The 25,270-nt window shown below is 41.7% G+C and overlaps 1 protein-coding gene across 3 annotated transcripts in view; it reads left to right on the forward strand.

Annotated features, from left to right (window-relative positions):
* Window positions 1-25,270, forward strand: part of BNC1 (basonuclin zinc finger protein 1) — a 37,293-nt gene that overhangs the window by 3,503 nt on the left and 8,520 nt on the right. For 2 of the 3 annotated variants that reach the window (XR_009151994.1, XM_058155948.1), the window contains exons 2-5: window positions 9,823-9,967; window positions 16,049-16,151; window positions 18,698-18,933; window positions 23,229-25,120. Coding sequence is in view for 2 of the 3 variants with exons in the window: in XM_058155948.1 (XP_058011931.1) it covers window positions 9,944-9,967; window positions 16,049-16,151; window positions 18,698-18,933; window positions 23,229-25,120 (2,255 nt within the window). In the remaining variant the exon portion in view is untranslated. The remainder of the gene's footprint in view (window positions 1-9,822; window positions 9,968-16,048; window positions 16,152-18,697; window positions 18,934-23,228; window positions 25,121-25,270) is intronic. The other variant, XM_058155949.1, reaches the window with a different exon arrangement.

The raw sequence follows: 25,270 nt of genomic DNA on the forward strand, positions 1-25,270 counted from the left end.
ATTATTATTCCAGAAGATCTTCTCTCCAGAAGATCTTCCTTCCGGGAGTTATCCCTCTTCCCATCTTCTTCAGATGGATTTTCAAGATTGGGACAGTTTCTGAAATCCCTTGTCTTCCTTGGCTGTTGAAAAGCAAAAAATTTTTATTTATTTATTTATTTTGGTCACAACATTATATACAAGCACATATAATGAAAGAAAACAATAGGACAGGAACGATAGGCACTTTTGTGCACTTATGCACCTTATAGACGGTGTTTTAGAAAGCATCCCTTGCAATGGGATGGTGTCCTCATGCTTTTTGGTACAATTGAATCTTTACTCCTGAATCCAGCCTGCTAAGAAGCAGGTCACCTTCCTCTGCTACCTTCAATTAGGTGTCTTGCTGATTGACGGTAGGGTACAGAATCCAAGTCATCGTTTTAGCATGAATTGAGCCTACAGATAAAAGAGAAAAGATCCATCCTCTTTAGTAGAAGGTGTAAAATTACTATTTTTCACATCTTCCTCCCAGACTGGCCCCTCTAGGCTGCCAGGGGACCCCTCCAAAAAAAAAAGATTCCTAGAGGAGAGACAGACTGAAAAAACGACTGTTAACAATGATGGTTGAGGAGCTCTTCAAGGTTCCGGAGCACTCCAACCGAGGTTGCTAGATAGTGGAGATAAATAAGAGAAGATGACCAATTAGTTAATTTGTTCAGTCAATTAGTTTAATCTGGCCCTTAGCACAGTTAGGATAGGGTTATGTGAGCAACAGACAACCCAAACCAGTCCTTATCTCAATTCCTCCTTATGAAGGACGTAAACCAGCTGTTCCTCCTCCACACACACCTGTAACATCCAAATGCTTTTTCCTAGCCAGCATGGAGGGCAATTCAAATTCAATTCAAATCTTCATTGTTGGTGCACACAATGAGATTTATTTATTTATTTATTTATTATTCGTATTTGTATACCACCCTATCTCCCGAAGGACTCAGGGCAGTTCACAGGCAAATAAAAAACATATATATACAAATTAAGAAAACCATTAAGAAACTTATTCAAAAAAGCCAAATTATTAAAAATAGTATAAATATTAAAACCAATTAAAACCCCTATAAAATTTAAAAACTAGTCCAGTCCTGCGCAGATAAATAGGTGTGTTTTAAGCTCGCGACGGAAGGTTCGGAGGTCTGGAAGTTGACGGAGTCCTGGGGGGAGTTCGTTCCAGAGGGTGGGAGCCCCCACAGAGAAGGCCCTTCCCCTGGGCGTCGCCAGACGACACTGTCTAGCTGACGGCACCCTGAGGAGTCCCTCTCTGTGAGACCGCACGGGGGTATTCGGTAGCAGTAGACGGTCCCGTAAGTAACCCGGCCCTATGCCATGGAGCGCTTTAAAGGTGGTTGCCAAAACCTTGAAGCGCACCCGGAAGGCCACAGGTAGCCAGTGCAGTGCAATTAATTGGTTGAGCTCCCTCAGTGTACCCCCCACAACACAATACAACTGCAGTGAAGACAGAAAATCCCTAACCCAATAAATCATATTAACAAAACACCCAGTCCTATTGCACCAATGTGAACATGTTACATGTTGCCACGGGCCCTGCAAGCCCATCATACTATGTAGTTATGAAGTTATTTCTCATTCAGGAGTCTGGCAGCCCATGGATAAAAACTCTTTTTCAGCCTGTTTGTACCGCTGGCTATCCCAAAGGTAGGAGGATGAAGAAGTGGGAACCAGGATGAGAGTCGTCCCTGAGACTCTTCTAAGGCAGCGAGCCCATTGTCTGCCCCCCCAACCAACAGAACCACTGATCAAAACTAGTTGCAGTTTGGTGGGCTGTGTAACCTAACACACCTAGAGGTTGCCTGATTAAATGAAGCATCTTGTAGATGCTCATTTCAGCAACAAATTTCGGGGGGTTTTATTGCAGTCACAAGGGATTTGATTAGAAAAACTACCCCACCAACCGGACCGAAGCATTTTTTAACCCCTTAGCATCCTATCATTTGACAGATAGGATCCCTGATTTCTCAAATGATCCCTGAAATGCTTTCTTTCCTGTTAACATCGAACTTAACTGGACTGTGGATAAGTTTGTGCCTTCTCAGAACTCTCTAAATCAGAGCAACTCTCTAAATTTTGTAGATTTGAAGATTGGGAGAACTGAAGTATTAAACCGATGATGGGCTCCCTGGTTGGAAACCTCTAGCATTAAAACATTTACACCTTGTCACGGTAGAAATAGTTTGGGAATCTTCTTTTAGGGGTTTGTAAGGGGCTCAGTGGCTAACACACTGGGCTTGTCGATTGTGCCGTAACAGGGCCAACCTAGCAGTTCGAAAGCAGGTAAAAAATGCAAGTAGAAAAATAGGGACCACCTTTGGTTCCATGAGTCATGACCACTGAGACGTCTTCGGACAGCGCTGGCTCTTCAGCTTTGAAGGAGATGAGCACCGCCCCCTAGAGTCGGGAACAACTAGCACATATGTGCAAGGGAAACCTTGACCTTTACCTAAGGGAGTTTCCCGTAACATTCCAAAGCCGGATATCCCAAAGGTGCTTTTTCAAGAGGGCAACTGGACTTTCTGGTTTTTCTTTTTGCTTCTCATCCCAAGAAGCTTCTTCAGCTCTGAGAGTCCAGTTGTTTCTCCTGAGTTTTGAGAAATAGTTAATCTAACAGACTGCAGCCTAAAGAAACACACACTGTAAATCTCCCAACAGGTGAAACAATCTGTTATGAGATGCTGGGATAGGAGAGGAAATGCTCCTGCCCATTTAAAAAATAAAAAGCTTGAAACAGAGAATGCATTTGTTTCAAATCTGGAGAATCTACAGGTATGGTCATTTTATTTCAAATGCAAAAACGCTTCATCGTGATATAGAAGGCTGTGATCCATCAATACTTAATCCCATATCTGATGAGCAAAATTTTCAAAATTCCCAGCAGTTTTCCCTTCTTCTGACTTCTTTAGAACAGAATAACAGAGTTGGAAGGGACCTTGGAGGTCTTCTAGTCCAACCCCTTGCTTAGGCAGGAAACCCTACACCACTTCAGACAAATGGTTATCTAACCTCTTCTTAAAAACTTCCAGTGTTGGAGCATCCACAACTTCTGGAGGCAAGTTGTTATACTGATTAATTGTTCTCATTGTCAGGAAATTTCTCCTTAGTTCTAAGTTGTTTCTCTCCTTGATTCGTTTCCACCCGTTGCTTCTTGTTCTGCCCTCAGGTGCTTTGGAGAATATCTTATTTTTAACTCGCCTATGGTTCGGGCAGCTTTTGAAATAGAGGGTTGTCCTTGCTCATTTAACTAGTCCTTCATACTTTGTCCTTCCAGCTGTGCCAACAATCTTCTAAACAGCTGTCTTAGAATGTCAGCGAGATATTTCCATCTCAAACCCTTTTGTGCAAGCATGCTGTCCTTTGGCTATCACAATGAAGGCCAGATCGGACTAGGGATGAAAGGTTCAAAGGATTCTAGTGTACTGAGGTTCTCTCATTCATGAAGCAGCCATATGAAGGTCAAAGGAGATCCCAGTGAAATCTAAATTGGCATGAGCAGCCTATCTGGAATTAAGGTGTTTCTGTTCCCGCTTCCTCCCAAATCTGCATCAGTTTGGAATATCTTGAGAAAAAATCTGTAGATCCACCTAACAAGTCAGTAAACTTTGCAGTTGTTTTGGCCTGAATAATGATGGCTACCATTTTACCGTCAATATGTTCCAACTGGTCATGATTGCTATGGTCACCAGGTGACCTGAAATGAATTTTGTGGATATAGATCAAATAATATATATTTGTTCTAACATTTTTGTCTCCTAAATCTGTTTTCTACTGGTGGCGTATTATTAGCTCCAAATTAATTCAGACGGGCTTAAACTTTTCTCAAACAAATCATCTGACTTGTAAATATATAATTCTGTATCTATGCCACAAAATATTTAGCAAAGACCTTGAAATTGAAATTACTTCTAATTCTACGTTGAATAACCTTCAAATAGTTGTTGTATGTAAAAACCCTTAAAGGAAATTATTAAGAATTGTCTTGTTTGATCTCAGGAATCTATAATCCAGCTAGAATTGGGCTGGTTTGTTTTTTTTCATTTTCTACTTTTTTAATGTTTTATATTTTGAGAAAGTTTATGGCTCAGCACTATTTGTATAGACATTATCACAGGTTTAAATTACAGTTATCTATAGGTGAACTGTTTAGAATATGTGAATTTTGACTAGGGATCAGAGGTATGGATGGGCCTAATAGAAAAAAATAGAAAAGTTCTTTTTAAAAATAAGGACTATTGGAAAATATTTTACAGGGAAAAACTGGACAGGTTCATAAAAAGTTAAGAGAAAATTGAGGAAGAGGAAGTACTTTTCTCCTTGAAAATTTATTCCATTTTCCCCAAACCTAAGCTTGGCTACAAAACTATTCCTATTCCTGGAAATAGGAATGTATTACTGGAAGAAAGTTTGTCTTCATGTTTGATTCCTTAGTCTTTAGAAGAATGGTTAAACAAGCTGGGAGAGGAGAGTTTTGCTTTGACCTTCAGAATAGCTTCAAATCTTAAAAGCAAGTCTGATATAATTAGAAACTGTTCCTGGACTCTCAAATCGAATACATGGATTTGTTCTATATTTCAAATTTGGAATTTTCTTTGTAAAGTCTGTGTTTCAACTTCATGGAAATAGCTAGATTTTGAGTATTTTTTAAAATTTTGATGTAGTTTTTCAACAGAATTAAAAACAGTGCGGAGTTTGAATGAAAGAATTAGAAAGTAAAATATCAAAAAAGGAAAAAGAAAAAGGGGAATGGGGAATGGAAAGGAAGGGGTAGGGGGAAAAGGAAAGGAAAAGTGTCCTGCTTGAGCAAGGGGCTGGAATAGAAGATCTCCATGGTCCCTTCCAGGCTAATGATTGTAGAGGGAGAAAGGGAAGGGAAGGGAAGGTCTAAAGAAGTGACTTCCACTAATTTATATTTTACTGTTTCTCTCTAAGGTTACTTAATAATTTCAGACAGAGAGTGGGACACAGAGAGAGAGAGACAGAGCGAGATTCAGCTGCCATTCCACTTCATATAGAAATAAAGAATTTTTATATATAGTTATTCTAATGATCTAAATAAATTGCATGTAGTGAAGAAAATTTCAGTCTTAATCCAGAACCTGGATGGATCTTTATACAAATCTTATTTCCCACTGCGTGTTGTACGGTTGGAATATTTACCTCTTTTTGAATGTGGGACTGCAAAGCATCCCCTTCTTTTAATTTCAGTCAGGTGTGGAGCAAACCTGCCATGAAGATTATTTTTCAGGAAAGCATCGTTTCAACATTTCTCAAAGATTTGCTGAGATTTGCTAAACCACTGTTGGGTTACCGGGTACCTTCCTGAGTACCCATAGGAAAAAGAATGAAAAAAAAAATAAGAATTAGATAAGGTGCATGCAATGGTTATATTGTTGGGTTTTTTTCCCTACTTCTCATCTCTGTCACTGGAAGAACATCAATTAAAAAAAAAACCTATAAGAAATAAAGAGCACTTAGAAAATGCATTATTAAAATGGGACTGACATGCCAATAATAAGCTGTTCATCAACTTCTATTCATACTCTGAAAGGCTTGGGGGCTGAATCTTCGTTGGAGGATTCCCTCCATTTCCCCCCCCCCACTCATTTCCTTATGTACTTTCCCATCTCCTTTCTTCTTTTGCCCATGGAAATTAACAAACCAGGAAGTGGGAAAATGTTCTACGAGGAAATCCAAAATAAGACTTGGGATTCTAGTGTGATCTGGTTGGTGTCTCTTGAAGGGTCTTCCTTCCTCAAAACATTTCAGCTTCTAAGCCCTATTTGGGATAGATTGTCCCAAAAGGCAGCTGGACTTTCTTGGCGTTTCTCCCCCCCCCTTGAAAATATTTTGCTTCTCATTCACATCAGAGAAGTGAAGAAATGAAGAAGCTTCTTGGGTGAGAAGCAAAACATTTCCAAGGGAAAAAACCCCCAAGAAAGTCCAATTGCCTTTTGGAAAAGCACATTTGTTACAACCATAACCTGGATGATTAAGAATCTCCCTAGACATTTTGGATCGGTCTTCTGAACCAGTGGTGGGTTTCAAAAAATTTTACTATTGGTTTTGTGGGTGTGGCTTGGTGGGCGTGGCAGGGGAAGGTTACTGCAAACTCCCCATTTTCTCCCAATCAGCTGGGACTTGGGAGGCAGAGAATAGATGGGGGCGGGACCAGTCAGAGGTGGTATTTACTGGTTCTCTGAACTACCCAAAATTTCCGCTACCGGTTCTCCAGAACTGGTCAAAACCTGCTGAAACCCACCTCTGTACCCAAAGTGATGGAAAATAAATCTAATAAATGAACCAAGAAAGAGGTTAGGTTAATGGTTTCCCCATGGGCTATGTAAATGATCACCAAACCAATGGGAAGACTTTCCTGATTTTTCCTTACTAATAGCAGGAGGAAACCAGTCTTATTGTTCAGAGGATTAAGCTGTTTTACTAGCCAGTGAGAAATGTGGGCAAAGCTACTTATTACTCCAGGTGCTTATTTATTTATTTATTTATTTATTTTATTAGATTTTTATACCGCCCTTCTCCCGAAGGACTCAGGGCAGTGTACAGCCAAATAATAAAAACCCCACAATATACACATTAAAACAAAAACTTAAAACCAAGCATATTACATAAATGGCCAAAATTTAAAACAATTTAAAACCCTAAAATTCATAAATAACCCCAATTAAAATTTAATAAAACTTTTAAGCCAGTCCCGCTTGAATAAATAAATGCATTTTCAGCTCACGGCGAAAGTTCACTTCACTTCACTTCACTTTTGGGTATAGCTTGTGTATCTGTAGGCCGCCTTGTTCCTCCTCTAGATATACTTTTAAAACACTGCAAGATGTTCGTGGAGGCCTGATAGAAAATAAAATGCAAAATCAGCAGACATGTAAAGTTTTCCTTAAGACCAACCAAACCTCAGATAATAGACAAGTTTTTTTTAAGTTACATTCTTCTTCTGGTGGCTGCTTTTTTTTTTTAAGAAGTAGGAGAAATGTAGAACTTGTAGGAAAAGTGGAGCTGCTGCACCAAAGTGAAGATGTGCTCTCTCTTTCCAACAAGGTAAACATGAGCCAGGGATGAAATCCAGCCGGTAACCGGTAGCAAAAATTTTGAGCAGTTTGGAAAACCAGGAAATACCACCTCTGGCTGGTCCCAGAGTGGGGTGGGAATGGAGATTTTGCAATATCTTTCCCCCAGGAGTGGGAAGGGAATGGGGATTTTGCAGTATCCTTCCCCTAGAGTGGGGTGGGAATGGAGATTTTACAGTATCCTTCCCCTGCCACGCCCATCAAGCCACGCCCACAGAACCACGCCCATAGAACCGGTAGGGAAAAAAATGTGGATTTCACCACTGACATGAGCTATTCGGATCTGCTTTTTTTCTTACTATCCAGCCTGAAGGTATCTGAAGTGTTTAGTTCATCTTCAAAAGTTAGTCTGCAAGTTTCTTCTGAAGAGTTTTGTTAAACCCTTATGCTTTTTCACTTCTTCAGGCCAATTTTAATTTGGGGCCTATGCAAGTGTTCACTACAACCATTTTTAAAATAAAAATACCCATCACTGTATTTTCTTCAAATATTTTTAACACTTTCTGAATCAAGTCCAAGAAGCAAACAAAAGATAGGCCTGAGAATACAATATGGCAGATTTTAATTATCCTTTAAAATTAAGAAATGTAAAAGGAACATTAAAAATGCTCCATCAACAAACTTAACATAACTAATAAAATTCCCCAAATCCCAAAAATAAGTGAGTTTGTACATCGTGGTAAATTTCATTTGTGAGAGTCTAGCTATTATGATTTATTGGTTATGTTTTATGGCTGGATACATTTATTTATTTGTCAGCAAGTACAAGGAAACAAGTAAACATATGAAGAACGTTTGCAGGAACTGGGTATGTCTAGTTTAATAAAAAGAAGGACTAGGGGAGACATGATAGCAGTGTTCCAATATCTCAGGGGTTGCCACAAAGAAGAGGGAGTCGGGCTGTTCTCCAAAGCACCTGAGGGTAGAACAAGAAGCAATGGGTGGAAACTGATCAAGGAGAGAAGCAACTTAGAACTAAGGAGAAATTTCCTGACAGTTAGAACAATTAATAAGTGGAACGACTTGCCTGCAGAAGTTGTGAATGCTCCAACACTGGAAATTTTTAAGAAAATGTTGGATAACCATCTGACTGAGATGGTGTAGGGTTTCCTGCCTGGGCAGGGGGTTGGACTAGAAGGCCTCCAAGGTCCCTTCCAACTCTGTTGTGATATTATAACAGTATAGACATAGACATGGACACATTAAAAAAATTGGCACAAATAAAAGGGTTGTTGTTGTTGCTGTTGTTGGTTGCGAAGTCGTGTCCGACCCATCGCGACCCCATGGACAACATTCCTCCAGGCCTTCCTGTCCTCCACCATCTTCTGGAGTCCATTTAAACTCATGCCTACTGCTTCAGTGACTCCATCCAGCCACCTGGTTCTCTGTCAGTCCCCTTTTTCTTTTGCCCTCAATCTTTCCCAGCATTAGGCTCTTCTCCAGGGAGTCCTTCTTCTTTATGGCAAAACATAGCCATAAACACATAGAATGATTACATATAAATGGGGACAGTAGGACAGGGACGGTAGGCACCGCCCCCTTAGGGACCACTTAAGAAACATGAAAGGTCCACGGTAGACAGTTGTAACATTGTGCAGGTCTAGCCCTTGTGGCTTAGCCAACAAATCATGGCTATTGGTTTGCCCAAGTAGGAATGTAAGATGAATAATAATGGTAAATTGGAGAGGTTCTCCTAGATTAATATTGTAATATTGACAATTTGATGCCCTCCTTCCAGATTGCTGCTGGACTGTCACTTCCAGAATTTACTTGTATTGAACTACCTTGATGAACTTTGCTTCCAAGGCCATAGGCTGCTTGTAGAGTGTCCAAAAGCTGCAGTTGACTTTGTATCTGGTTAATACTTGGATAGAATATCTGGGGCTTCCAATCTGAGTCATGGCTGACTGAAGACATCTCCATGAATAAGTGAGATAATGACCCAATGTGAAGAATGAAAGACTGGCTCTGGAGAGGAGGTCCTTCGTATCTCTCTGGAGAAGGAGAGATTGGGAGATCATCCATGAGTGCTCTGAATCATAGCTTCTCATGAGGAGACTGTAAAGCAGCGCTAGGAGCTGGGGGGAATGGGAACACATATCTTCCGTTCTCAGCAGCACTAGAGCCTTTCCTAAAGATACTAAGCCAGTCAAACTAACTTTCTAATCACATGTTCCATTTAGTCACTTTATGGATAAAAGAGACTTTCAAAACAGTGAGTTTAATTTGATACCTGGTAAGTTTTACCTTCTTTAGAGTTAGGAAATTTTAAGCAGAGACCAAAAAAATCTAAAATAATATACCATTGATAAAAAAACAAAACAAAATGATTTAAGAAAGATTGAAATAGATTTAGAAACCAGGAGGTTTTGGGATATTGATAATTTTTGCTCTAAAACAACTATATAATCTTGAGAAATTACTGAAATGGAACTAAACGCTATCAAGAACTGAGGTTTAATAAAGGTTGCAAATGGGCACTAGATGAAACTAAAGGACCAGATAGAAGAGAATTACAATGGCTAAACCAGATATAATTTGTTCTTGTGGTTAAGTATCCTTTGAAAAATAGACTGAGATATTGATAACTTATATCTAAGAAAGGATATAGATTTCAATGGATAAACTATTAAAAACTGATGAGAATTTTTTTTTAAAATTTTTTTTTTACCTGACATAGACATTATAGAGTTTGACTGGCATGGAAGACAACAAACTTGAGATTACCAAAATGTGAATACAAAAGATAAATCAAGAAAAAGATCTCGACATGGAATAGCTGTGAGAAGAAATCCTTGACAATGCTTTTCTGTGGGTTTTATAAAGTAAGCTAATGAAAGCTTTGAAGACTCCTTTTAAATATCAAAGAGTGATGAAATATTAAATCCTGCGATGCTACAGGAATGATTTAAAAGTCAAGATTGTGCAGAGCAAAACAAAGGAATGTAAAGTTGGATTATTTGCCCAGAGATAAAGTATTTGTTTTGATATTTCTGGTAACACCTAATGGACTTTCTGCTAAACTAGTTTGCATTAGTTTTTACTATACAAATAGTCCTTGACTTACAAAAGTTCATTTAGTGACTGTTCAAAGTTACAATAGTACTGAAAAAAGTGACTTATGGCCGTTTTTCACACTTACGACTGTGGCTTAACAGTTGCAGTGATTCACTTAACAACTGTGTCAAGAAAGGCCTTAAAATGGGGCAAAACTCACTTAACAACTGTCTGGCTTAGCAACATACATTTTGGGCTCAGTTGTGGTTGTAAGTCAAGGACCTCCTGTATTTATTAAATACTTAAATTATTAACCCAAACAAAAATAATTGGATGGAGGTTGTTGTCTAGGAAATCCTGGGATTGTAGAATGGGTTAGGAAGTAAATCCCTGAAGAAGGCATTTGCAAACCAGAATGTTATGTCCATGCCCTTACTAGGAGTTGAACTCATCTTGACAGAATATTTCATTATGGTAGGGAGGAACTGCAGACTGGGTGGTAATGACGCAAATATAATGGGATGAAAAATCCCCAAATACTGTGTGGTTGTTGACCCGATTAGAACATTCTTTCTTGTTTTCTATTGTGACTCTCTCTTGTCAACTACAGACACATTTCATGTTCTTTTTCAGCATGTGACATTAGCAAACTCTTTCTAGTTAAATAACCATATCAAAACAATTAAGATAAATATTATTTATTGCTGTTAGTCTGTGACCCCATGGACAACTTCCTCCGGGCCTTCCTATCCTTCACTATCCCCCAGAGTCCATTTAAGCTCACGCCTATCCAGCCACCTCGTTCGTCCCCTTCTTTTTTTGCCCTCCATCTTTCCCAGCATTAGGCTCTTCTCCAGTGAGTCCTTCCTTCTCATTAGGTGGCCAAAGTATTTGAGTTTCATCTTCAAGATCTGGCCTTCTAAAGAGCAGTCATGGTTGATCTCCTCTAGGACTGACCGGTTTGATTGCTTTGCAGTCCAAGGGATTTGCAGGAGTCTTCTCCAGCACCAGAGTTCAAAGGCCTTAATTCTTTGGGGCTCAGCCTTCCTTTCGGTTCAACTTTCACAGCCATCCATTGCAACTGGGAAAACCATAGCCTTGACTATCCCCGCACTTTTGTTTGCAGGCTGATGTCTCTGCTTTTTAGTATGCTGTCTAACTTTGCAAGGAGTTAACTTTCCTCCCCAGGAGCAAGTGTCTTTTAATTTCTTGGCTGCAGTCCCCCATCTGCGAGTGATCTTGGAGTCCAGGACAATAAAATCTGTCACTACCTCCATTTCTTTCCCATCTTATTTGCCAGGAATTAAGATACTAAATTTCAGAATCAGGCCATTTGAAATGAAAAAAAAGTAGCAAGAGTAATCTAAATAATTGCTATATACTCTGCATTTAGAGTGCTGAGTGCTTCGTCTAACATATCATAAAGTCAGGAATTAAACAGCTTCAAAAATGAAATAAAACAAACATACCAATCAATACATTCAGTAGCAAAAGTACAAAATAATAAAGCAGCAGCCAGACACTATAAAAATGAAAAGGAATAATTAAGCAAGAGTTTTCTGCACAGATGATAAAATCTCTAGGCACAACGTTTACAATATTGAAATGGGCACCAGCTGAAGAGCATATAAATCTGTCCCTAAACCAACCAAAAAACCTACAACTGATTTAGCCTGCTGAAATGGTAGAGATTTATTATTACAAGAAGGTATATCCCAATACAGTATATCCCAAATCCAAATCTATTTCTGAAAGTCGAAAGCTTAGCTGACCTTCAGCTCTTAAAGCTTTGCTTTAGATTATTCTTCCTTTGTTTATGGAATCATATTAATGAGATGATGTAGGCCAATTATTTGTGAAAGAACAGAGTTTATACCAGGAAGACCCTACTTCTTATAGAGGCAGCCTTGCTTGCTGGAAATTTCTTGGTTTAACACTAAATTGAAGGGGCAGAGAAATATAATTTCGTGAAATGTTTTATGCTTTGTTTATCTCTGCCATCTCTGATGGACAAGTCAGAGATAGCAATAGCACTTCGTTTAAAGCCCTCTCTAAGTGGTTTACAGAGTCAGCCTCTTGCCCCCAAACAATCTGGGTCCTCATTTTACCCATCTCGGAAGGATGGAAGGCTGAGTCAACTGCCAAGCCGGCAGTCAGCAGAAGTAGTCTGCAGTACTGCACTCTAACCACTGCACCACTGTGGCTCATGATCAATAATCTTTCCCCAAACCAGTTTTCCTTTCTATAATTCATCTCCCCCCCCCCAATTCCTCTTCAAATCCTAGATGTACAATCTTAGATGGGTATATGATGCCTGAACAAGTTGCATTACTCCTCGTTGCAATATTTAAGAAGAGAAATATTCCGAAATTCACTACTGAAGAAAAATAACATGTGTTATAATCCTAATTTGATTACAATATAAAGGAAATCAGTCATGAATGAAATCCCATTTTTGCCCTGGCTGCATCCACCTACTATTTCATGGAAATATACCCTTAGAATACCACTTAGAGGCCTTTGAATCTCTTGGCTTGGGAACAAATGTGTAAGTTTTTGGCACAGTAGGATACACAAAGCCCCTGTCTGGATTTAACATTCTGATTCAAAGTAAGCCACTTAATGGCTTGTTCAATAAATCATAAGTAAAAAAAATTCCTGGCTTAGCATTCTGCGCAAATTCACCCAATGAATAAACCAACCGTGCTAATCCTATCTTGCAACTTTTGATGTAATCTATCTTACAACATTTGTACTCGATTACTCTCCCGCTGAGATATTTCATGTCTTAGGGCCCTCTGAAATGCGGTTGCAGATGGTGAAATTTGCTTGCCTTTTTCTAAGGGTGTCTTGTTCTTTGAAGGTGGGGTGGACCAGTGTTACGAAAGAAGACATGTATTTTATCCAAAATAGAGAGAGCCACCTGTGCATAAAATCTCATGTTGTTACAAGCAGATGTGGAGCTCAGTGTTAGGCTCCAAAAACCAAGAGAGGCTCGTTGTGCTTCTTCCAACCAAATATATTTATTGTTCCTTGTCTATAGACAGAATCTTGCCAAACTAAAGCATGCTAACATCTCCATAAAGCATATACAAGTGTTGGCGAACCGGCACCAAGGGCCAAAAAGGGAGTGTGTGCCCTTGTTTGGCCCACAAGCTGGAAGAGAAGCTGTCCAAGGCCCATGCGCGCACCTGAAAATGAACTTCTGGTTTCCGGCGAGCACATGCGCACTGGCCAGTTAGTCTTCCGGTCAGCTGGCCAGTGCACATGCTCATGCAGGAAAATGGAACCGGCACCAGCTCTTCCAATTTCCGGCACTGCTGCACACACGGAAGATCATTCTAGTCTAGTTCGTCGTGTACACATGTGCGCCGGAAACTCGGAAGAGGAACAGGCGGCCAGGCAGACATGGCTCTGTGTGCTATTTCGGGCATGTGTACCATAAGTTCACCACCACAGGCATATACTCTGGGAACTATTAGGGAGGAGCCATCTTCACCCTCTTCCCTCACACAAACTCTATGAACTAAGTGGTCCCTTGCTCCTCTGGAATGCAGCCGCTCCCTCCTGGATGTCCAGACTATATAGGAAGGAGGGAGGGAGGGCCCCCCCAAAGCAAGAAAGATACATTGTAATAATAATAAATAATAATAATTTAATTTGTATACCGCCCTTCTCCCGAAGGACTCAGGGCGGTGAACAGGCAGATAAAATAAAAACGATACATTTCAATAAAAACAATATTTAAAAAACTTATTCCAATAGCCTAAATTTAAAATACAATACAAAATATAAAATAAACCCCAATAAAATCCATATTTAAAACCCTATTAAGCCAATCCTGCTCAAAAGAATAGATATGTTTTAAGCTCGCGGCGAAAGGTCCGGAGGTCTGGAAGTTGTTGAAGTCCTGGGGGAAGCTCATTCCAGAGGGTGATTTTTTCCTAGCAGATTTCTTTATTGTTCCTTGCCCATAGACAGAATCTTGCCAAACCACAGCATGCTAACATCCCCATAAAGCATATATTAAGGGAACTACTAAGAAGCACCATCTTCACCCTCTTTCTCACACACAGACTATCAGAACTGAGTTGTCTCTTGCTTCTCTATAATGCACACCCTCTCGCTTGGGAATCCTGACAATATTCCATTGCACACAAGTGAGAATCTCATTTGGAAAGGTCAAAAAGGAGAAATATATGATGTTATGCTGCTATGTTGTCAGTGGCTGACATGTTACGGACCTGGGGTTGGGGATCCCTGCTTAGAGAATAAGTCAATCGTCTCTTCTTTGTGATAGATCCTCAAGTAGTCGAAGACAGCTATCTGTAGCAACTTGGCAAATTTGTCATGAGGATGAATAGGAATAGCCATAGCGCTTAGACTTATATACCGCTTCATAGTGCTTTTACAGCCCACTCTAAGCAGTTTACAGAGTCATCCTCTTGCCCCCAACAATCTAGGTCCTCATTTTACCCACCTTGGAAGGATGGGAGGCTGAGTCAACCTTGAGCCTGGTGAGATTCGAACTGCCGAACTGCAGCTAGCAGTCAGCTGAAGTAGCCTAAAGTATTGCACTCTAACCACTGCACCACCTCGGCTCATCCGAGGTGTATAGGAAGCCCGAAGGCTTCATTGAATCCCTTGGAATTAAAATATACAATTCAGCAAGAATAATATAATGTAATAACTATTAAGAGAAGGGGTGGGCCAACTTGGGAAATATTGCTGCCTCAAGCAAAGTTACGAACGGTGAGTCCTACTTCCTCCCCACGTCAAAGATGGGAGTTTTAAGGCTGGATTATTATTATTATTTTGGCACCTGAATGCAGAAAAGCACACCAGATTCCCTCTGTGACAGTTAAAAATGTAATTATGATATATTAAGGTACTAATGATTTATTTTCATTAAGTACAGTAGTGACTAACCATGTATCTTGTTTCATGACACCGAAAATCTGCTAAGCTAGATATCCAATCCATGCTGTTTTACAAGCTGGGATAGAGAGATGGGGGGATTTGGGCTGCAATCCAACACATTTGGGAGGGCTTCAGGCTGGGGAGCTGGATCTTCAAGGACTGAAGCTTGCAAGGGCAGAATCATGATTATCAAAACATGTTGAGATGCCTTCTGCATTAAGAAGTGAGACATCAGAATCCCGTATTCTTATAAAGATAGGATAAAATAGTGTAAATCCTGGCTTTGTTATATGCTAGATTCCTGAATTTTGAAGTAGCTTTGAAGGAACTTGTTTAAAGAATCATAGGGCTAGAAGAGACCTTTGGAGGTCTTATAGTCAACCCCATGCTCAAGGCAGGAGACCTTATTCCATCCTGGTCAAATGTTTGTCCAGTCTATTTTTGAAAACCTCTAGGGAATGGGTTTATAGGCAGGGACGTGGTGGCTCAGCAGCTTAGATGCTGAGCTTGTCGATCTAAAGGTTGGCAGTTCAGTGGTTCGAATCCCTAGTGCTGCATAATGGGATGAGCTCACGTTACTTGTCCCAGCTTCTGCAACCTAGCAGTTCGAAAGCACGTAAAAAATGCAAGTAGAAAAATACTTGGTGGGAAGGTAACAACCTTTGGTGGGAAGGTAACAATGCACATAATCACGGAGACGTCTTCGGACAGCGCTGGCTCTTCGGCTTTGAAACAGAGATGAGCACTGCCCCCTAGAGTTGGGAACCACTAGCACATATGTGCGAGGGGAACCTTTACCTTTACCTAGGAATGGAGGTCTTTATTTGCTTCTTTTACGGCTACTTCTGAATCTTGTCTTCAACTCATCTGTTGACCCTCAAGTATTGGTTGAGTTTCTAGAAAGAGATTTACTGCTACACGCTGGGTGAAGTTCTGATGAGATCTTTACTAAACTCTTGATTTTTGCATCTGTTTTCTTGATCTTGCAGGCCATCCGATGCACTCTGGTAAACTGTAGCTGCCAGTGTTTTAAGACTGGAAAAATAAACCAACGACTTTGTGATCAGTGTCGGCATGGATGGGTAGCTCATGGTAGGTAGTATAGTATGATGTACTAAAATTCTTTGTAATGGGGCTGTTGATGTATCTGTGTAAGAAAGCTTCATTTGGAGTTTTAATTTAAAGTCAGCTCAAATTAAAACTAGAAAACTGTTGTCTGAAGCAAATTGGCCAGTCTGTTTGAATAATTGAACAGTATAATTGATCCTTCTGAATGAGTTTTGTCTCTAAGCATGTACATGTTTTTTTCCCCTAAACTTATTTAAAAATCTGAATTGAATAAGTTCAATTTGAAGACTGGATTAAGATGACTGAATGAAATCAGATCTAGTTTCCAAATTAAATCAAATTTTGCTGATTTGTACACCTCTATTGTCTAGCTGTCAGCTAGTCGTACAATTAGATAAATATATAAATCCAATCCCCATTTTGCGTGGCAGAGCTGATGATAAGAATAAGAAATAAAAACCTAGAACATTTCTCCTACGTAATTTGATTTGATTTGGTGTTGTCTCATTTGAGGGGAAATTGGTATACATTTTATTTTATCCAAATTTGCCAATTTGCTTTGTAATCTGCTTTGTAGTTCAACATGTGCTGCATTAACTATTACAAGTGAAACTATGGGTTTAGATTGGAAAAGACGACGACAGGTAAAGAAAAAATTGGTCTAAGACAGGGGTGAAATCTAAAAATTGTCCCTACCGGTTCTGTGGGCGTGGCTTGGTCAGATGACTGGGTGGGCGTGGCCAATAACAATAAATAATAAAAATAATAAACAAAGTATAAAAAACAATAAGAGGTACCAAAAACCAACTTTCACACTTTACACAAACACAACACAACACAGCTGACTCACACACAATGTAAAAGCAGCTGCACTTCACACTTCACACAGCCACAAAAAGCTCAAAAACCAACTTTCACACTTTACACACACACACACATACACACAAAATACCACATACAGCTTTCTGAGATTTTGTGTGTTTGTGTAGTTAGAGTGAAACACTACAGAAACACACCAAATCTCAGAAAGCTGCACAAATATTTTATTTTATTATTTTATTTTATTTTATTTTATTGTGGACTTCAGTTCCCAGAGTTCCTCAGCCAGACAGCATTAATCACTCAGTGGTGAAATAGATTAGCTAAGTTTAGATTAGTTCTGTCTTGTGCTAAAAGTGAAACTGGGGCTTTCGGGCTGTGAGCAGAGCCATGAGGTCAATTAGTAATCAGTAATCAGTAATCAGGTAAGTGGCTTAGACTCTTTTAAAAGGATGTTTTTTAACATGTTTTTTAAAGTTCTGCTGATGAGGAACTCAGGTGAGATCCCCAGAGTAGCCTTTAATTTTAATTTTAATTTTTAAGTTTAAAGGCTGCCGATCTCAGCTGAGGGGTGGGATCCTCAAAGGCTTTTTTTTACTTTTAAAGGCCTGTTTCGGCTGAAGCAAAACCGGCTTTTAAAAGTAAAAAAAAAACACCTCTGCAGATGGTGCAGCTCAGCAGAGGCAGGGAGGGCGGGGCCAGGGATTTTTGCTACCGGTCCTCCGAACCAGCACCCGCCATCGCTACCGGATCGCGCGATCCCGTCCGATCCGGGAGCATTTCACCCCTGGTCTAAGACTTCTGTCTCCCAAGCATTCCAAATTATCACTTCTGATTGATTTAAAAAACACCACCACCAAGCTATCAGAATCTTTGTTACATGCAAATCTACCTGACTTAAATCGTATAGGTTTCTACATATTTCTTTGTATATTTTCAACCAGGTCCATCCAGGTCAGTAAAATGAGGACCCAGATTGTTGGGGGCAATATGCTGACTCTTTAAACTGCTTAGAGACAGCTGTAAAGCACTGTAAAGCGGTATATAAATCCAAGTGTTATTGCTAAATTATATAGATTGTAGCATCTGATTTATTGCAAGGGTGAGCAATCTATGGGCCCAGATCAGGAGTGAAATGCTCCCAATTCGGATTGGATCGCCCGATCCGGTATCAATCTTGGGCCCAGATCAGGAGTGAAATGTTCCCAATTCGGATTGGATCGCTTGATCCGGTATCAATCTTGGCCAGTGGTTCAGAGAACGAGTAGCAATCGCGGTGCGAGGCTCTGCCCACCGGCCCAGCTGTCATTATTTCCTGGTTTTAACCAGGAAGTAATGTGTTTTGTACCCTCTGTGCATGCACTGAAAGGTTTTGTGGGTGCATGTGACACAAGCAAGCAAAGCGAGCTTGTATGGCGCGTGCACTTCCGAACCGGTAAGGAAGGTAAGTAGATTTCACCCCTGGCCCGGATGTTATGGTACTACATCTCCCAGTTTCCCTTGTCATTAGCCATTTCCTAGGGTTGCTGGGAGTTGTAGTTCAGCAAATAGCAGGAAGACCAAATTTCTTGCCTATTGATCAAATATTTCTAATTTGTCAGACCATAGGGAACAGATGTGGGAATGGCTGTTAAAACATTAATTACGGAACGATCAGATGGATAACAATCCCTAGTTGCTGAACCGCTGTTGCTAGCGTGGTTATTTGGCACTTATTCATCGGTGGCTGCATTTTCTTTTCATCGTTTCAGCTTTAAGTAAACTACGGATCCCAACCTTGTACCCAACCAGCCAAGTGGAAATAGTCCAATCCAATGTGGTCTTTGATATAAGCAGCCTCATGCTGTATGGAACTCAGGCCGTTCCTGTCCGTCTCAAAATCCTCCTAGATCGTCTTTTCAGTGTCTTGAAGCAAGAAGAGGTCATACACATCCTCCATGCTCTGGACTGGACACTTCAGGACTACATCCGGGGTTATGTTTTACAGGTAAGGGTCAAATTCACGGTTCTTCCTAAACAGACAAAAAATGGCGGATAGGAAGGGAGCCAGCACAGAGTCATTGGAATCCAAAATACCGTGTTTCCCCAAAAATAAGACCCTGTCTTATATTTTTTTGGGGACCCCAAAATAAGCGCTTGGCCTTATTTTTGGGGAGGTCTTATTATTTTGGGGTGCGTGGAGCAAGACGGGACTCCTTTTGCCGTCTTACCTGATTTTCAGCTCTCTGTTTAAATATTTTCGGGGAGGGCTTATTTTCGGGGGGAAGGCTTATTTTAGCACATGTGCTCAGAAGCTTGATTGGGCTTATTATCAGGGGATGTCTTATTTTTGGGGAAACAGGGTATCAGGACACGTAGAAGACATGCCGCCATAGGGTTCTTGAAGAACAGGGATGGAACCAGATATTATCTCCACCGCAGCACAATTTTTACTATGGTAGGGAGACATACAAGGCAATCTTAAAAAAAAATTGGGATTGCAAGGCCTTTAGCTAGAGTTATGCAAATTAAAATATATACGGATGATTGACCAATAGGATTGTAATATAGATATATACAGTGGTGGGATTCAGCCAGTTCGCACCCCTTCGGGAGAACCGGTTGTTAACTTTCTGAGCAGTTTGGCAAACTGGTTGTTGAAAGAAATCATTAGGGCAGAAAACCAGTTGTTAAATTACTTGAAACCCACCACCGCATATGTATATATATATATGTCTGTAAACATTTTCAGTCATCCAGTTCATCATTGTCCCAAAAGTGCTTTTTTTTTTTTTCCTCAGGAGGCAACGGGTCTTTCTTTCTTTTTCTTTGAAGACGTTTCGCTTCTCATCCAAGAAGCTTCTTCAGCTCCGACTGGATGGTGAGGGAATGGAAGACAGCTGGTCATTTGCATCCTTTTAGAGGGTCGTTGAAGCACTTGGAGGTTTATCTCTGTCTTTAGGGTCACCTGAGTGGTGCTCCTGGTTCCTCTAGTCTGCATTTTTTTTTCTGGAAATCCCTCCCTACTCCCATGAACACCCTTTGAATGGTGTGTATTACATATCAAATAAGGAGTGAGCTGTAGGCTTCACTCAGGTCCGCCAAAAAACTGGCGGGAAAATACTGGAAGCTCATTGGTTAGGCCACCTGGCAGCTCCCTATAAAAGGACAAGCTGTCACACAAGCCCTGTTGTTGGGTTGTACTGGTCTGCTAATAAAGAGCTTGTTACTGAAGAACCATGTCCGTCTCTTCCGTCGCCCAATCCAACAGTGGGAGCAGGAGTGGATTTCCAGAGAAAAATTGCAGACTGCAGGAACCAGGAGTACCACTCAGGTGACCCTGAGGGCACAGCTAAACTTCCAAATGCTTCAGCGACCCTCTAAAAGGATGCAAATGACCAGCTGTCTGCGAGGAATATAAATCCTTCCATTCCCTCACCATCCAGTCGGAGCTGAAGAAGCTTCTGGGATGAGAAGTGAGACGTCTTCAAAGGAAAAGCAAGGAAGTCCAATTGTCTCCTGAAAAAAGGCATCTTTATAAAATTGGATCGGTTGCATGGGTAACTGCTTTGTGACCATCTTGAGTTACAACCAATAAAGGGGAGGCTCCACAGCAGTCGTAAGTCGAGGATGACTTGCATTGGTGATTTTGTCCTCCTTTACAGATGATGCTCTGTTGCAAAGTTTTAGCACTTTGTTTGCTGAACTGGTGCAGAGTCCATGCGATATTCTTGATGGCATCAGAGCAGCAATAACCAAGGATGTCACAGGCTTCATTACCAAATGTCATTCATTCATTGCGTAATTACTGACCCAAGTGCAGTGGTGAAATTCAAATGTTTTTACTACCGGTTCTGTGGCTTGGTCGGTGTGGCAGAGGAAGGATACTGCAAAATCTCCATTCCCACCCCACTCCAGGGGAAGGATATTGCAAAATCTCCATTCCCATCCCACTCTGGGGCCAGCCAGAGGTGGCATTTCCCGGTTCTCCGATCTACTCAAAATTTCTGCTACCGGTTCTCCAGAACTTGTCAGAACCTGTGGGATTTCACTCTTGCCCAAGTGACATCGTTTTAGATTTGACCTGCATCAAGGATAGACGTCCACTCCTACACAATACCCATTGCCCAACTCTCTGCTCGTTGTGCTTCCTTCCTTTAATGTAAACTATGATTTACATTATGCCCTCAATAAATATTTAATGCCACTTGATAATCTTGCTTTTTAGTGTTAAGATGAAAAAAAAACACGGGTTCAATTACCTTGAACCTCTTTTGCATGAAAAATTGATGACGATACGTTTGTCTTTAGAAAACCTCTTGCATGCCCAGTGAAATTTCTCAGTGGGCCATCAAATACATGTTCTGTAATAAAATATTTATTGTAGTTATTGGGAAAAGTTTGGTAGAGGTTGGGAGCTTGAAAGAACTCCAACACTCTAGTGTAATTACAGCTGTGCTCTGTGAACCGGAGACAGATCGATTCGGGTTCATTTGCTCTTCTGATCTTAGCGCAGAATATGATTAAAGTTGCAAAGAAAGAATACTCAACTTAGAAGTGAGGCTAAATCTCCTTTCGATTGCTCCACCGTGTTGCCTTGTACTTGGGTTTTGTTCCGCCGGCACATATCCTAACATTATTGGGATGGTCAAAAAACACCTTTTCAATCATCTGTTAGGATGACTGTAGAAAGAACTCGGGCCAAGGTGATTGAAAACCAAGAATAACATGCAGCAAAGGTGTGCTGGCAACCTGCCCGCAGGTAGATCAATTATGTGGATTGTGCTAGACAGAAGTCCTGATCTCGCAGAAAGCTGTCTGAGGTCAGCAACTAGCAGAGACTAAACTGGCTCCTAAGACAAGGGTAGCTGTTTGGATGGGGTCTGGCTGGCAACCTTCTGTTCCTTTCCTGCTGGATTTCTTGAAACAGCTTTGTGGAACAAATCTATATACGAAGGAAGGCTTCCAAAGCCGTTTGCAACTTGATTGTTTTCAGTGGTGGGATTCAGCCACTGTAAACAGCTCTAAAACTTATCTTCTACTGCAGCCCCGGTGAGTAAAACAGCTGACGCGCGGCGATCCGCTCTGCCGCGCTAATCACCTGTGCTTCAAACAAAGGAAATACAGGTCAGTATAGCACGGGGGGCGGGCGAGCGGGCCCACCTGATCGTCGGAGTGAACCGATTCGCTCTCAGCTGATCGTCGGAGGCACCGGTTCGCCTAAACCGGTCGGAACAGGCTGAATCCCATCCCTGATTTTTTTTTATAAAGTCAGGATTGAAAAGGAAAAAGAAGCAGAAAAAGAAGCGCAGAAATGTAATTGCCACATTTTGGGGCCACATTTAGAGTTCCCATCTTGCCCTTTTGATGCCAGGCCAAGGATTTTCAGAGCCGTGGTGGCCCAGTGGTTGGAATGCAGTATTGCAGGCTATAACTCTGCCGACTGCCAGCAGTTTGGCAGTTCGGATTCAAGGTTGACTCAGCCTTCCCATCCTTCCGAAGTTGGTAAAATGAGGAACCCAGATTGCTGAGGGCAAGATGCTGATTCTATAAATGAGGGGTCTCCAACCTTGGTCCCTTTAAGACTTGTGGACTTCAACTTCCAGAGTTGGCTGAGGAACTCTGGGAGTTGAAGTCCACAAGTCTTAAAAGGACCAAGGTTGGAGACCCCTGCTGTAAACCACTTAGAGAGAACTGTAAAAGCACTGTGAAGCGGTATATAGGTCTAAGTGCTATTGCTATTTAAAAAGAAGAGAGAAGATCTCCCAATTCTTGAGGTTTTCAGTCATCCAGGTCATGGTTGTCCCAAAAGTGCTTTTTCAGGAGGCAACTGATCTTTCTTGCACTTTCTTTGAAGACGTTTCGCTTCTTCTCCAAGAAGTTTCTCCAGCTCTGATTGGATGGTGGGGAATGGAAGGATTTCAGCTCGTCATTTGCATCCTTTTAGAGGGTCATTGAAGCACATGGAGGGTCTCCCAATTCTTCTTTCTCATGCTCTGCCCAGTTGTCTTCACTTCTCTTTCTGCTGTACTCCTGACAATCAGTTATGTTGGACAGCAAGTAGACCAGATAAATGAAGAAGAAGAAGAAGAGCAGCTTGGGTATAAGACCAACATCTAGTCTCTCTCCTCTTTTACAGGGTAATTGAGAGTGCTCTACTTGTTAGAAACTAAACAGAACATTTCTCCCTTTGGTCACCCTGGAGAAGTCAACCCAATTCAATGAACTAATCTACTTTTCTTTTGAGGCTAGAATGTTTCCCTTTCAAGTGTATTGTTACTGTTGTTATTTGTCTTTTTGAAGGATGCTTCAGGAAAAGTCCTGGATCACTGGAGTATCATGTCCAGCGAAGAAGAGCTGGCTACCTTGCAGCAGTTTCTACGTTTTGGGGAAACCAAGTCCATTGTGGAGCTGATGGCCATTCAGGAGAAAGAAGGGCAATCCATCACTGTCCCCACGACCACAGCCAGTATGGATATTAGAGCCTTCATCGAAAGCTGCAATCAGAGAAACTCCAACCTTTCCACTTCTTTAGACAAAATGCACCCCATCCACGTCCATCACTTTGAAAATGTGGTCAACAACATGGCGTTTATGTTGCCGTTTCAGTTTTACAGCCCCGTTCCTCCACCTCTGATTGGTTCGCTCCCAGAGAGGCTCTTGATGGAGCCCTCTCAAGATCACAGCCCTGACTTAAAACAAGACAACTACATGCCGTTGGCTGAAAACGGCTTCTTAACTTCCAGTCCGTCGTTTCACCCAGAAAAGGAGAAGGGGACCATCAGCCCGGACCTCCCTTTGAAACTGAAAGAGGACGTTTCACCGAGGGGTTTGAAAACTCAGACCGTGTCCTCCAAGCTGGAAACAAGCCAGGTATCTCAAGAAACTAAGATGAAGTCCGTTGACAAAAACGGGGCCGGAATAAGGAAAGGGCGCGTTTTCTGCACGGCCTGCGAGAAGACCTTTTACGATAAGGGCACTCTGAAGATCCACTACAACGCCGTCCATCTGAAAATCAAGCATAAATGCACCATCGAAGGCTGCAACATGGTCTTCAGCTCGTTGAGGAGCCGAAACCGTCACAGTGCCAACCCCAACCCCAGACTACACATGCCCATGAACCGCAACAACCGGGATAAAGATCTCCGCAACGGGTTGTCCCTCCGAGGTCTGGAGGAGAACAAAAGGACCGATTTTACCCTTTTGCCTCCCGATCACAGATCAGTTCCGATCTATGGGAGTTCTGGTACCGAGGCCAAAATCCAGCCGGGTTTTCACCCCAGCGGACACAACGGTGTCCTCTTCCCCAATTTGAAGACGGTGCAACCAGTGCTTCCCTTCTACCGCAGCCCGGTCACCCCGGCCGAAATTGCAAACACACCAGGTACGCTTCCTTCTCTACCTCTGGTTTCCTCGTCGGTACCTGAACCGCAGGGGTCCAGCGAGTTGCCCTTTGACCCATTGCCTAAGAAAAAATCCCGTAAGTCTAGCATGCCCATCAAGATAGAGACAGAAGCCGTTGACACCACTAGCCCAGCTAACGAAGTGGCCAGTTCGGAAGATGATGGGACTTCAAAGGCGGTAAGTGAAGGGCCTGTGGAGATGGGGGTGTCTAGGATAGAAAAAAATGCCAATCATCTCATGGAAAAGCAGACGCACTCAGAGGCGTTGGGGACGTCCGTTTCCAAGGTTGGAGGGCTCAAAACGTTGCAGGCTGTCGAGGCAGATAACCAGTGCGCTGCAATGGACCAACTGCATAAGCCGGACCAAGACCCATCGCTGAGAATAGCCTCTTGCGAGCGTGCAGCCGAAGCACCCAACCAATGCCACGATGTGACCAAAGCAGCACCTGAGCCCTACAGCTACCTTAGAGAACCATTGAATTACAGGATCCCAATGAACAGCTGGCCCGAACTGCATTACCACTTGTTGAGTGGAAGCAGTTTCAGCACGCTATCCAACCGGAGTCTGGCTCTTCCTGAGTTTGAAGCATGCAAAGAGATGGAACACGGCCCTCCCCAGGCCCTGGGCCTTCCGCAGGAAGACGCCCGCTTTCGTTGCGACATCTGCCTGAAGACCTTTAAAAACCCTTACAGTGTCAAAATGCATTTTAAAAACGTGCATCTCAAAGAAATGCACACTTGCGTTGTGGAGGGATGCAATGCCGCGTTTCCCTCGCGTAGAAGCCGAGACAGGTAAGGATGGGTGGGAACAAAATCAATGTGTCCGCCCCCCCCCCCTCGTGTTTAAAATAAATGGGTTTACACAAGAGGGTTTATTTTATGTTTTGGGGAGGGAAGCAACAATCTGTTCATGCCTGCTATACTGGGCCCATTACACTCTTT

Source organism: Ahaetulla prasina, chromosome 13 (genome assembly GCF_028640845.1).
Source record: "Ahaetulla prasina isolate Xishuangbanna chromosome 13, ASM2864084v1, whole genome shotgun sequence".
Classification (NCBI taxonomy): domain Eukaryota; kingdom Metazoa; phylum Chordata; class Lepidosauria; order Squamata; family Colubridae; genus Ahaetulla; species Ahaetulla prasina.